We start from the raw sequence: 14,313 nt of genomic DNA on the forward strand, positions 1-14,313 counted from the left end.
CCTCCATCCAACTTTTGGATTGCCTTTATTCTCAGGTGTATCATTGGGAGCTACTCATCAGAGAAAGATTTGAAAGCAACCTTCTATTATCCCTCAGTTGGCTTTGAGTAAATCAGAAATGTCTGTAGGAGAATTATTGTGGGAGACAGAAAATGACTACATCCCCTGATTAATGTTTTAAAGTCCCATAGAGATTGACATTTAATATCATCAGCCTCTATAAAAATTCAACCAGAATGTCAACAATGCCGTTTGTGTAAACTCTGATGACATCCCCTCTGGATATTTCTAGTTAATAAGAAAGCAAGGAGATTCAGAAGCTTAGAGCCTTCAAGACCCAAGTCGAATCAGTCCACCCACAGCATACTCTGGGGGTAACTGTCTTGGTTTTCACAGGAACATTCTTCTCACTTTTCCAAAAGAGGCTAGACTGACTCATTGGTGGAGCTGTCTCTGTATTCTAAACCTTTGTAGACTTTTTAGTTTGATTTGTCAGTCTTTGATATTTGCCACCATCTACCAAAAATATTTTAGATAATTTTTTACAAATGGATGATAATGTCACTATCTCTGTGTTTTCAGCATGGACTTTTTCCCTGCCCCAGAAGTCCTTGTAAGTCATGAAGCCAAATGATACCTAAGTAATGAGAGTTCAGCTCAGTCTGTAACTTGATCGCCTTCTTAAATTTAGAGGGACTTGAGGGTTTGAGTCACGAATATGTTTCTTCTTTGACATTTCCAGGATTGTGAGTAATGCATTATTTGAGTGTGTTTTCTCCTTTTTCAGTAAAATAAATTTGGTTCATGTCAGTGTTTTCTATTAAAAGAACTTTCATCTAAGTAAGACAGAATCTAGTTGATGTCCTGCAGTTAGGAAAGAACTTTAAGAACATAAAAGTGTGCATAGTAATGGTCACCCTGGTATGGAGTATGACTGATAAATTATTTTTTCTCTCTCTCTCTTTCTCTCTCTGGTGCATAAATAGCCGATTCTGGTGACCAAGAAGAGCACAGTCTCCAAGAAGCAACACTCCCACCTGTGAATAGTAGCATCATCGCTGCTCCCATCACGGACCCTTCTCAGAAGTTCCCTCAATACCTACCTCTTTCTGCAGAGGATAATTTAGGTCCTCTACCTGAAAACTGGGAGATGGCCTATACCGAAAATGGAGAAGTCTATTTTATAGAGTAAAGTACCATTATTTCTACTTCAGTCTCTCCCTTTCCCCCCTGTTTCCTTTCTCTTTCTTTAGCAGCTACAGATGTAAATTAACTCTGAAAGGATTGATCACATGCTGTTGGTCTTCTCTCCTACAATTTAACAAGCCTTGTACAAAAAAAGCAATTAGCGTAACATCCTAACCATTGAATGTGAGAGCTGGAGGAAGCATAAGAATAATTATTTCCCTAAAGAGTTAAACAACTAAATTATGGTGCATATATAAATTATGATATTATATATTAATATGAAGAATATATCTAGCTGCTTAGAACAGGTAAATACTTTGCTTTTTTTTTTTTTTCCTTAATTGGGTTACAGTTTCCGTTGAGTGTGAAAGAGTTCTTCACATATTTTTGATTCAATTCCTTAATTACATTTGTGATTTGCAAACATTCTGTCCAAATTTGATTTTTCATTGTCTTCACTGCATCTTTTAAAGAGCCAGAAGTTCTTAATTTTTATCAACTCTAATCACTTTCTTTTTTCCTTTGTGAATTGTGCTTTTATTGTGGAACCTAAGAAATTGTTGCTTGACTGGAAGTCAAAATTAAATCGTTTTCTGCTATATTTGTTTTAGAAGTTTCATAGGTTGCATTTTACATTTTGGTATATGATCTATTTTTAGTTAATTTTTTTACATGCTGCAAGGCAAATGGGTTAAAATTTGAGAATATAAAGATGTGAAAAGTCTTTTAAAATTAAAAACTTAAATATTTTATAGTTAAACATTTAACAACCTATACTGGAAAGGAATAAAAAATTTATAAAATTGAAACCATTCTAGAAAATCTAAGCTAATGTAATTTCTTAACCATGACAGTCAATTTTTAAAATTTTTTGGCTCTCCTTTTGAGATTTCCTATTAACATTCACCATAGTATTATGAACCTGTAAAAAATAAAAACAAAAAGACCAATTAAACTATGAAATAATTCAAAACATAGGTAAATCTGTTCTACTCAAATGGATTAATGTTGCAGGTCTGCTGTTCATGGAACAGTAACAACAGAGGACATTTCTGAACGACATGAAGTATCTTATTTTGTAAAATACATGGGTATATACACTTATGTGTTTTCTGTGAAAATGTAGATAAAATTCTATGTGAAGAAAAATTCCAGAAATATCTATTGACACTTGAGTTTGAGTTAAGTAAGGAATTTAAGGAATTTATTTTCTTAACTAACTTATACATTTCTGTGGGATTTGAATACATATTTCCACTTAGAAAGATATTCCAGCATACATTCTATAATCAGAAAAATCAGCAAGGATAAGAAAGTACAATTTTCCTAAAGATTTGGGAGTAAGAGAGAAGGCTTGGGTCTCAAAACATCCTTTCTCAGAACTAACCTAGGAAATCCGAGATGAGTGAACGATTGCTCCAGGGTTATTTTCCAGCCTGAAGGAGATGACAGTCCATGTTTTTGTCTTCATGTTAATAACAAATGCTTGTTGAAGACAGGGGTGGATGGGGAAGTCTTTCCCTTGGATTTAGGAAAGTACAGTGGTTAAGAACTCCCCAAAGTTCATAATCTGTGTGACCTTGAGTTTGCCTCTCCGCATCTCAGTTTTCCCTGTCTGTAGAAGGACATGAGTATTATTGATCATGCCTACCCTGTCAGATTTTCGTGAGAGTTAGATGAGATAAGGGATATAAAACTTGGGCCTGTGCCAGTTAGTGAGTATTATTGTTACTGTTACCATGTTTATCTTCATGTGGTTATTACAGAGAGGCTTAAATGCTATGAAAATGGATGTCAGCTATAAGCTTAGAATTTTGTACTTAGCTTTTGTGATAAGTTGTCCTTTAAATTATGTCTGTTAGTAAGGAAGAATTATATGAAGCAAAGGAAAATAACAACAGAGGAATTCCTAATACAGAGTAATATGAGAAACTTAAACTTGGAAAGGAGTGTGTTAATAGTTTTGCTCAAGACTGACTTGATAAATTTGAAAAAAAAAATTTTGGTTATTTTGAGGGTTAGTGAGGAATGTGGTTAGGAAAAATAGTTAATGAAGACCCAAGACTTTGAGTGCTGTAGAGGGGAGTATGGTGATTTGCTTACTTTTTACAACCTAATTTAGCTTTTAATCAGTGCTAGGCCAATCTTTGGTCTATTGTTTAATAGAAAATTTATGCAAAAGTGTAGCTTCTTACGACAACTCTGTGATTTGGTCTGCAGCAGCCAAATTCCATACACATTAAATTATTAGATGCACACCATTTGGGCTTCCCTCATGGCTCAGTGGTACAGACTCCACCTGCCATGAAGGATATGTAGGTTCGACCCCTGGGTTGGGAAAATCCCCTGTAGAAGGAAATAGCAACCCACTCCAGTATTCTTGCCTGGGAAATTCCATGGACAGAGGAGCCTGACAGGCTACAATCCATGGGGTCACTAAAGAGTCAAACACAACTGAGCAACTGAACAACAGTATATGCGGTTTGATGAGTTTTCCAGTATCCTGCATTCTGAAAACTTCATCTTAGAGTGTTGTACATTGAATAGCAAGTTAAATTTCTGTAGACTCAAATCTACCTGGTTTTACTTATACGTATGTAAGTCTATGTTAGCTTTACAGTTTATGGGAAATCTAAGAAATACTGGAACATTAAAAATTAAGCATAAACTTGCAAACCCTGGATGTTGTATAGAAAATGAACAGAAGAAGACTTGAAAAGGAAATAAAAATAATGCAGATTGGCTAGGGAACTTGGGATCACAGAAATGACACGTCATAAATTCCCTGAATTTTCTTTTTACCTCATACATCCCAGATTTAGAGCTGTAGAAGCCGGTAATCCAGAAACACCAACAAATGAACACCAAAAAACAAAACCCTCATGAAAGGAAATAAAAGATACATAGACTGATTGTCTAACTGGAAAATCACCAGAAATATATAAGAAGTTCTAGACTAATCATACAAATATCAATTGTATATCTATATACTAACAACGAACAAGCAGATAACAAAATTCAAAGTAAAATATAATTTACATTTACTTTTCAAAAGTCACTTAGGTATAAAGCTAATGAAATATATACAGGATTTGTATTCTGTAAACTACAAAATGCTGATGAAAGAGATACATGAAAGTTTAAGTAAATTGAGAGACCGACTCTATTCATGGGTTGAAAGACTCAGAATTGGTATAGTAAAGATGTCAGTTCTCCCCAAATGTGTGTACAGGTTTAATATAAATCCTGTCAAAAATCTCAGTGAGGCATTTTGTTAGTATCGACAAGTTTATTCTAAAATTTATTATTGAAAGGCAAAGGAACTAGACTAGTTAAAACAGTTTTGAAAAGGAGAATAAAGTCACAGTAATCAGTCTACCCAATATCAGGTTTATTATAAATCTACAGTCATAAAGGTTGAATGCTACTGATGAAGAAATAGACCCATAGATCAAAGGAACCCACAAACAGCCCCACAAATGTGTCCAGCTGATTTTCAGTAGAGAATGCAAAAGCAGTTCAATGCATGGAAGGTAACCTTTTCAATAAGATGGTACTTTAAGCAGGACTATAGACAAAGGCAAATAAATTAACCTGAAACTAAACCTTTTGCCTTATTAAAAAAAAAAACAAAAACCTCAAATCATCATGAAGTATAAAAGGTAAAGTAATAGAATTTTTAGGGGGGAAAAAAATAGAAATTCTTTGAGACCTAGTAATAGGCAAAGGGCTCTCAGACTTGACATCAAAAGCATAATCCTAAAAGGAATAATTGGTCAACACAGCTTTATCAAAATGAAAAAAAAAAAATTCACTTTGCAAAGACTGGTAAGTAAATGAAAGGACAACGTATACACAGGGAAAAAGTATTTATAAAGCTTGTGTCTCAAAATGGACTGGTATCTAGAATATGTAAAAGTGAAGTCACTCAGTTGTGTCTGACTCTTTGTGACCCCATGGATTGTAGCCTACTAGGCTTCTCCATCCTTGGGATTTTCCAGGCAAGAGTACTCAAGTGGGTTGCCATTTCCTTCTCCAGGGGATCTTCCTGACCCAGAGATCGAACCCAGGTTTCCCGCATTGTAGGCAGACGCTCTTACCATCTGAGCCACTCTCAAAACTCAACAGTAAAAAGAAAGAAAAAATAAAATCCAATTAGAGAATGAACTAAAAAACACTAAATGGTGGTAAAGATGCAGAGAAGCTATATCACTAACACATTGCTGGTGGGTATGTAAAATTCTGTGGTATTCCAAAAAGCAGTTTGGCATTTTTTTAAACTAAACATTTCAATTACCGTAGAACCCAGCCATTGCACATTTGTCCAGAGAAGAGAATACTTTGTTGTGGTTGTTTAGTCACTAAGTTGTGTCAGACTCTTATAACCCCATGAACTGTACCCTGCCAGGCTCCTCTGTCTGTGAGATTTTCCAGGTATGAATACTGGAGTGGGTTGGCATTTCCTTCTTGGGGGGATCTTTCCAACTTAGAGATCACACCCATGTCTCCTACATGGACAGGCAGATTCTTTATCACTGAGCCATCTAGGAAGCTCAAGTGAACACTTAGATTCACATAAAAGCTTGTGCATAAATGTTTATAGTAGTCAGTTCAGTCACTCACTTGTGTCTGACTCTTTGCAACCCCATGAACTGCATATAACACACCTTGTCCGTCACCAACTCCTGGTGCTTGCTCAAACTCATGTCCATCGAGTCGGTGATGCCATCCAAGCATCTTATCCTCTGTTGTCCCTTCTCCTCCTGCCTTCAGTCTTACCCAGCAACAGGGTCTTTTCCAGTGAGTCAGTTCTTCACATCAGGTGGCCAAAGTATTGGAGCTTCAGTATCAGTCCTTCCAATGAATACTCAGGACTGATTTCCTTTAGAATTGACTGGTTTGATCTCTTTGCAGTTCAAGAGTCTTCTCCTACACCACAGTTCAAAAGCATCAATTCTTTGGTGCTCAGCTTTCTTTATGGTCCAACTCACACATCCATACATGATTACTGGAAAAACGATAGCTTTGACTAAATGAACTTTTGTCAGTAAAGTAATGTCTCTGCTTTTTAATATGCTGTCTAGGTTAGTCATAGCTTTTCTTTCAAGGAGCAAATGTCTTTTAATTTCATAGCTGCAGTTACTCTCTCCTGTGATTTTGGAGCCCAAAAAAATAAAGTTTCTCACTATTTCCATTGTTTCTGCATCTATTTGCCATGAAGTGATGGGACCTGATGCCATGATCTTAGTTTTTTGGCATGTTGAGCTTTAAGCCAGCTTTTTCTCTCTCCTGTTTCACCTTCGCCAAGAGGCTCTTTAGTTCCTCATTGCTTTCTGCTGTAAGGGTGGCATCATTTGCATATCTGAGGTTATTGATATTTTTCCCAGCAATCTTGATTCCAGCTTGTGCTTCATCCAGCCCAGCATTTCGCATGATGTTCTCTGCAAATAAGTTAAATAAGCAAGGTGACAGTATATAGCCTTGCCTTACTCCTTTCCCACTTTGGAACCAGTCTATTGTTCCATGTCCAGTTCTGATTGTTGCTTCTTGACCTGCATACAGATTTCTCAGGAGGCAGGTTAGGTGGTCTGGTAGTCCCATCTATTTAAGAATTTTCTGCAGTTTGTTGTGACACAGTCAAAGGCTTTAGCATAGTCAGTGAAGCAGAAGTAGATGTTTTTCTGAAATTCGCTTGCTTTTTCTATGATCCAATGGATGTCATTCCCTTCTCCAGGGGATCTTCTCAACCAGGGGTCAAACTCAGGTCTCCCACATTGCAGGTGGATTCTTTATTAGCTGAGCCACCAGGGAAGCCTGTTTATAAGTTTTCTTCTAAATAACCCAAAGCTAGAAGCTACCCGGGTGTCCTTCACTGGTTAAACTGTAGTACATTCATGCCACGAAATAACCACTGACAATAAAAACAATTACTGATGTATGCAACAATCTTGAGGAGAGTTATGCTGAATGAAAAATGCAAATCCCCGAAGATTGCATACCATATGATTTCATTTATATAACATTTTGATATGACAGAGTATGGAAATGGAGAACAGATTAGCAGTTGCCAGGGATTAACAGTGGGTTTCGTTGTAGGTAAGGGTTGGAAGGGAACCAAGTGTGGCTATCAAAGGGCTACATGAGGGATCCTGTGATGATGGAAGCCTTCCATATATTGATTGTTTGGCCGTCAGTATCCCATTTGTGACTTTGTACTATAGTTCTGCAAGATGTTACCTTTGGTGGTATCTTGGTAAGGTGAATGTAGGATCTCTCTCTGTTCATTCTTACAGCTGCATGTTAATCTACAATTATCTTGAGATACAGTGTTTTTTTAAAATATGACACCCAATATCCTTCCCCCCATCATTCTCCACTTTTGCTCTCTTCTTTGTGAGAATAGCACAGCCATGGTTTCTAGTGGGACTCCTTGGATTTGATTCTGTATGTCAGCAGGGTGTCCTTTTCAGGGTTCTTCACATCTCTGTCCTCAGTTTTCTCCTGTGCAAAATAGGGAGTCATCATTTTAATACTAATGATACTTCTCTCATAGGGTTCTTGGTAAGGATTAAGTAAATTGTAATTTATATGTAAATGACAAAGCAGGTTAAGATAGTATTAATTGGGCTTTTGGTTATTCTATAGGTCCTGCTTCATGATAAAGATAGTAACTTCCTGATGGTCCCCCAGCTCCCTGTCTCTTCCACCTCAGCTTTCTTTGCTGATTGGACCCCATCTCACAAGAGCTCTGTTTCTGCCCAGTCTTTCCTGCAGGCATCTCGGTCAGGCCCTGGGTTATACCTTGTTTCTCTGGGCCAGTCATTTCTCTTCCTTCATCTCCAGGTCCAAACTGTTCTGAACGCTAGTGTATATTGTCCACATACCCTTCCCAAATATACCCTCCAGTTTCTTCTCCACTCCCCACCTTCCACCCCCAGCTATACTGGTGCTTAAAACCTTCAGAAAGTTCTCCTTGTTCTAAGGATAAAACCCCCAAATTCTTAACATGCCTGCAAAAGCATGCATGACTGGCAAAATTAGGATAGATTAGATTAGGATAGTTCTGCATAGACAAGTAAGTATTGTTGGTTGAGATACTTGTAACTGTATTACCTTTCATTTGTTTTATTTTATTTGAACACATTTTAGACAATGTTTGTAGGCTTTTGCATATTCTGTTTTGCCCTTAAGCCTTAAGTTTTTCCCATCAGTTAATAAGATTTGAATCTAGAATTAAAAACTGTGACAATTTTTTCAGCATATTTATTAGTACAACTTAAACTTAAGACTTCACTACCTACACTTGTGAAAAAAAATTTTTTTTTCTGTGTTTCATTTTTGGTTTGCAGCTTGAACTGTTGGACTTGTAGTTCTTTGATCCTCTTATTTAGTTTGCATAGAATGGACTGGTTGCTCAAGCAGAATTTTGTCCCAGATCTGCTTCAGGTCAATCAGCCCAGTCATTTTGCCTATCATTTCTCTCTTGATCGAAGGGCAACGATGTCTATTGAAACACTTCATCTCCAGTTGGGCTCTACCCTCCTGAAGGAAGTAGAATTTCATGTCCAGCCTCTCCAAGCTTCTCCTTGTTCCAGGGCTCTCTTTTGCCCTCAGTTGACTGTTAGACAATATCTTTGCTTTAGTGAAGAGTAAATATTCAAGACTGTTTAAATCTTTTATCACTGAGCTTTTACATTCCTGGCCCCCCCACCCCGACCCTTTCAAACATATTTCTTGTTTCTGAATTTCAGCCACAACACAAAAACAACATCTTGGTTAGACCCTCGGTGCCTGAACAAGCAGCAGAAGCCTCTGGAGGAGTGTGAAGATGATGGTAAGGGGCTAAGAAAGTCTGGGTTTAAGTGGGCTTGTTCACACATGCAAATTTTATTTTATTTTTTCTTATTTTGGTATACCGTGTGGCATGTGGGATCTTAGTTCACCAACCAGATTGAACCTGTGCCCCTTGCAGTGGAAATGCAGAATCTTAACTGCCAGGAAAGTCCCACATGCAAAGTTTAAAGAGTTGTAGCAAGGTCAGCCAGGTTTCTAACAAAGAGTTTTTGAAACGTAATCCAGTTTCTATTAAGTGCATTATGGTTTCCAAAAGCAGGAGAGAAATCTGTAAAATTGTTTTAGAAGAACAGTTTGTTTAAACATAAAGACATACTCAGCTCTCTATTAGAAACCGAACTGCAGCCCAGTCAGGAAGGATTCAGATGTGGATGTAACCTAAGCCCTTCAGGAACTTGGAGAAAACTCTAGAAAGTCTCTACGAATTTAGAAACCAAAAATGCTTTGGTCACTTACCTGCTGAACCATAATCATATATTGTGACAGCATTAGAGAAAAAAATATTATAAACTTTTCTTGAAGTGTTCATGCTTCATAATTTGAGTATTTCTCCAGGTTTAGCATTAAGAAAGCAGATCTTATTATGTTTGGGAATCTCTGTGTGACTTAGAGTGTATCCTAAATATGAGAAAGTACATTCTTCCAATAAAGAGGCTGAGGTGTTACCCTTTGCCCCACTCCTCATGTTAATTTAAAGAAAAAAGGTTCAGCTGTCAATAACGTCTAATTCAAAGCTTTGGAATTTCTAGTTACTTTTGCAAAAATGAAGAAGAAATTAAGGTTGAAAAAGTGTTTCCTTTTGATTTGTCCTAAGTTTTACCAAAATTGCTCTTTGACATGGACAAATTAAAAGGAAAATGGCTTGCTTTACTACTCATTGTTCATTCCTGGCATTTGAATTAGTAGTATAATTATTGAATATATATTTCACTGTAAGTTAGTGAAACTTTATTAATTTATTCTATGGGGCAGAATTATTGTCTGTATAAACTTGATGTTTGGTTGAAAATATAAGCCAGTAGAGTATGATCCTGTGAAAGCTTTAAACTACAGGATATACGTGGATTGTAAGATTGCATGAAATGAACATAGAATTGTGTGTTCATGTTGATCTGAGTAACTTCAAGTGGAAATACAAATCCTTCTGACTGAGGAGGCATAACTGAGAGACTCATTTTATTTTGATTGCTTAGTCGTAAAGAAGAAAAGGAACAGGCATAGGCAAATGCATTATTTTGCATGCTTAAGGATAATGGGCTATCATGATCATTCACATATTCTCTGTAACATGTGATACAGAAGTGACCAGTTTTCAAAGATAAGAACATAAAATACATCCAGCCGTAAAACTTCTTGGAACAGAATGTAATCTTCATTTGATGTCTGAGATTCTGAAGCTGTTTTAAGCCCTCTTATTACCATCAGATCTTCAGTTTCACTATCCATTATAATTATACTGGGAATGTATGAAAATGCCTGTTAGTATAATTTGATAGATAATAGAAGACTCCAGTAGCTTTTACTGAGAAAAATGGAGTGAAAGTGTTGATACAATTACTGAATTTTCTTTTCAGCCATTCTAATAATTTTTAATTCTTAGAGTTCATGTCACTGGTGTGAACATTATTCCCTTTGAAACAAGTATGTATTCATATCCAATGCAGTTCACTTAGTGATTGTTGCTTCACCATTAGAATTCATATGTTCTTTTTCTGGTAGAAACTATATGTATGTCCGTGTGCCTGTAAACCCACAAATGGTTTAAGCATATACAAGCAGATTCTACCCCAGTGGCAAGTATCCATTCCCATATCTGCCTTTTCTCCTGCCAATTACCCCAAGACTGTCTTGTGCTGTTTATATCAGGTCACAGAGAAGAATCACATTGTTCTTTTACAACACTGTGTTTCTTTCTGCTCTCTGTAGGTCATACACATGTCGAATGTAACAGTATAACATTATTGTAGAGAATGTTGTTTTCTTTTTCCTGTCTCAAAAAAGCAGAAACTAATTTGGGATTTTGATAGTCAATGTATAACCCTTGTTGTGATTTCTGTGTTTTAGTAGTTCTTTAGATTTCTCCCTTGCTTGTGAACTCCGGGCCAGTATTATTTAATAATGCTTTTTGTCCTAAAGAGAATTCAGATTCATTTTGATTAAAACCCAACTAATGATTCCCATCAACCCAAATCTGCTCTTCTAAAAGTTTTCGCTGTCAGTACTACCAGCTGAGCTCACCTTGCCTCCCAGATGTCTCTAGAATTCATTCTCCATTTTCCCCACCATGTATACCATCCTAGTCAAGGTCAAGGTCATGCTGATCTCCCACCCACACTCTTGCCCACTCTCGTTCTTGCACTGTATTCAGAGCAGCCTGTGAAAATGTATTTGCGTTATCACCACTGCCTCAAGCCCTGTTTAATATTGTAGCTCTCTGATCTGTTCAGTGAATGCCAGGTTCAAAGCTTGTCTTTCCAAGTTCTCTGTGGTTCAGCCTCTGAGCTTGTCTGACTAGTTCCATCGCACCTTCTGTCCATCACCCCCAGTCCTCATTGAGTTCCTGCGCTGTGATAGTTAGATGTGCAGTTCTCCCTTCTTAGAATGCTCTTACATTCCACAAATAATTGTTGAATGCTTTTTGTATGTCAGGTGCATTCTGGGAATGTCAATTGTATCATTGAACACAATAAACAAGAACCGCACTCCAGCCAAGCTTGAATTCTAGCCATTTTTCACTCTTAAGTCTTCTCATTAAATTTTACATAACGTTCAGATGACAGCTCAGGGGCTTGCACATAGTAAATCTCATTGAAGAACTTTAAGGGAATGAATGAGTGCCCCCAAAGATATTTTAAATAATATCCTAATGGGCATTTTCATGAAAGATTTTATGTAAATAAGATTCCCTTCTTAGGGGACAGTGCCAGTGTCAACCTTGTTACCTTATTGTTGGCAGTTGGTGACTAAAGTCAGTGATCAGTTCGTTTATTTATTCACCCCTTTGAGAAATACTTGGTGCCTGTTACATATCCAGAGCTCCCACGGGCACTGAGCGCTGCAGTAGTGAAAGTGGACTTGCCCCCTGTGCTTGTTCAGCTTATGGTGGAGGGGACAACCATAGCTGTGTATGAAGTGGCTTGTTGTATGGTGTCCTATATTCTCTTTGCAGTCATCACAAAATGTTTTACTGACAGCAAGAGGTAGTCAGGAGTGGAAAGGATCTTGACTTGTTTTGCTTACTGAAATTACAGAGAACATTCTCATTCTAATATTTCTGAGCTGCTTGACTTAGAAATCTTATGCAAAGTAAACTCTGCTTCCCAATCGTCCTTTCAGGGCAGCCTTCAAGCCTCACCTCCCCAACCCCCGATGAACATCATCCTGACATAGTTCATTTTTCTAACTCCTTTTGAAAGACAAAGTATAGCTTATCTTAGAATCTTTGTTCTCAGTTTGACCTCACCTTCTGTTTTTCAGGCACCAGTATTACTTATAGGTTAAGTAAATTTTTAATTGTGAGTATAATTGCCTTGCAGATTAGAAGATCAGAAGGATTAAAAGGACTAATATTGAAAGGTCTAGCAGCTTTGTTTGCTTGAAATAAGGTCTGTAATAAGTGACTTCCCACGTAAGAAAAACCAAAAACCGCAAAGGTGTTTGTCATCTTTTACAACCAATCAAACCTTATTTTGACACGCAAGGAAATGAGCCATGTAATTATGTTGCCAATATCAGCTCTTCCCATTTTGTGATTTACACTGAGGTCTCGAGTTGAGTAGCCAAGCCAATGAAATAGCCACAATGCAGGTAAGGACAAAATGAAGTGATGTGTTTGCTGTTTTTCTTGAAGGGCGTTTCTTTCCTTGGTGCTGGTGTCTGAATTTTTCTTTCTCTCTTTTCTGTCTCATTCCTGCTATTCCTTTGGAGAAGAAGGGATCCATACGGAGGAGCTGGACAGTGAACTAGGTAAACTCTCCCAGCCTGCATGACTTGCTCTGGGTGCTTTGGTTTCCAGTGACTTGCTTAATCCCTCTGTTTCTTTAGTTTGCACTTCTTCAATTACGATTTTCATTCCGGCTTAGCCACAAAAGGTCAGTCATATACAACCCATGTGTCTGACTGCAGACATCATACAGAGTTGTAATAAATTGTGTCTACAAAGAAAATATCTGAGGGATTTGGGGCTAGAATGAGAGTTAGCAGATCAGTACTCTCGTAAATTAAGGATTAAGAAAAAACTGAGGGATAGATGGTTGCCATGTCCCCTGAACTCTCTTATAGTCTATCTCAGTCTCAATTCTTTATTTGGTATGAGGGGTTTTCTCCATGGGGAATATAGAAAAGCAAAACAAACAAAAATCTACCAGACTAATTGAAAGATCTTAGGGAGAGTAACAGCAGTACAACAATTCCACTGATAAACTGAATGGTTGCTAAGTCCTAGTATTATATTGTTAGTCACAGGCTACTTGTTGAGTTTGTAACTGTAGTGAATGGCTTGAAAACCAGAGGCCGGTTTCTGTGTTATTTTCCTTCGAATGTGTATGTCAGTAGAAATCAAGTCTTGACTACTCTGAGTTCTTGCAGTTTGGAAATAATTTACATTAGCTGATAATGCCAAACTCTTTTATCTTTGCTGTTGGAACATAATGAATTATGTTCCCTGCTAAGTTAAATGTTTAATGTTCATCTTTGAACAGTATTAAAATTAGTTTGCTTTCCATTTGATGCATGTATGAAACGGTAGATGGGAAAGCACAAGTTTGGGCTAAATTGCACTTGAGAGCCTTGGCTGATTGAAAATTGACAATAATATATTTTTAAAACAAGATTATTTAACATTAATATGAATAGAACTGTCCTGAGATTATTCAATCAGACTAGCATTTTTAAGTTTGCCTTAAAAACTGATAATATAAATATTTAATACAGATGATTGGGTTTTGTTCAGTTTGATTTTTTATTATCTAAATAAAGATGAGTTATCATGATTGGCTCAGGATATGATAGAATCTTGCTCTATTTTTGTTAATGTTTGGAACATATCCTGTTGTTATTGGTGAATATGTCAACAGTGGTCAATAACTGTTGAAAGATATATATTTAAAGACATACAGTAAGTTGTCATTGTGTTAGGAATGATTTGAGATTCAGCCTGTGTAATAGAACAATTTGAAACTCATTTTGTAAATGAAAAAATATATTAATCTAGTGATATTAATGATTGTTGAAAAAGACAGAACTAGGTTTTCCAGATGAAAAATGAGTGCC

The 14,313-nt window shown here is 36.9% G+C and overlaps 1 protein-coding gene across 15 annotated transcripts in view; it reads left to right on the forward strand.

The window, feature by feature from the left end:
• MAGI1 (membrane associated guanylate kinase, WW and PDZ domain containing 1) overlaps positions 1-14,313 on the forward strand; it is a 649,715-nt gene that overhangs the window by 542,375 nt on the left and 93,027 nt on the right. For 6 of the 15 annotated variants that reach the window (XM_018066867.1, XM_018066866.1, XM_018066858.1 and 3 more), the window contains exons 5-7: positions 987-1,188; positions 8,940-9,022; positions 12,970-13,008. In XM_018066867.1, the coding sequence (XP_017922356.1) occupies positions 987-1,188; positions 8,940-9,022; positions 12,970-13,008 (324 nt within the window). The remainder of the gene's footprint in view (positions 1-986; positions 1,189-8,939; positions 9,023-12,969; positions 13,009-14,313) is intronic. The other 9 variants (XM_018066868.1, XM_018066869.1, XM_018066870.1 and 6 more) reach the window with 2 other exon arrangements.

Source organism: Capra hircus, chromosome 22, assembly GCF_001704415.2.
Source record: "Capra hircus breed San Clemente chromosome 22, ASM170441v1, whole genome shotgun sequence".
Lineage (NCBI taxonomy): Eukaryota > Metazoa > Chordata > Mammalia > Artiodactyla > Bovidae > Capra > Capra hircus.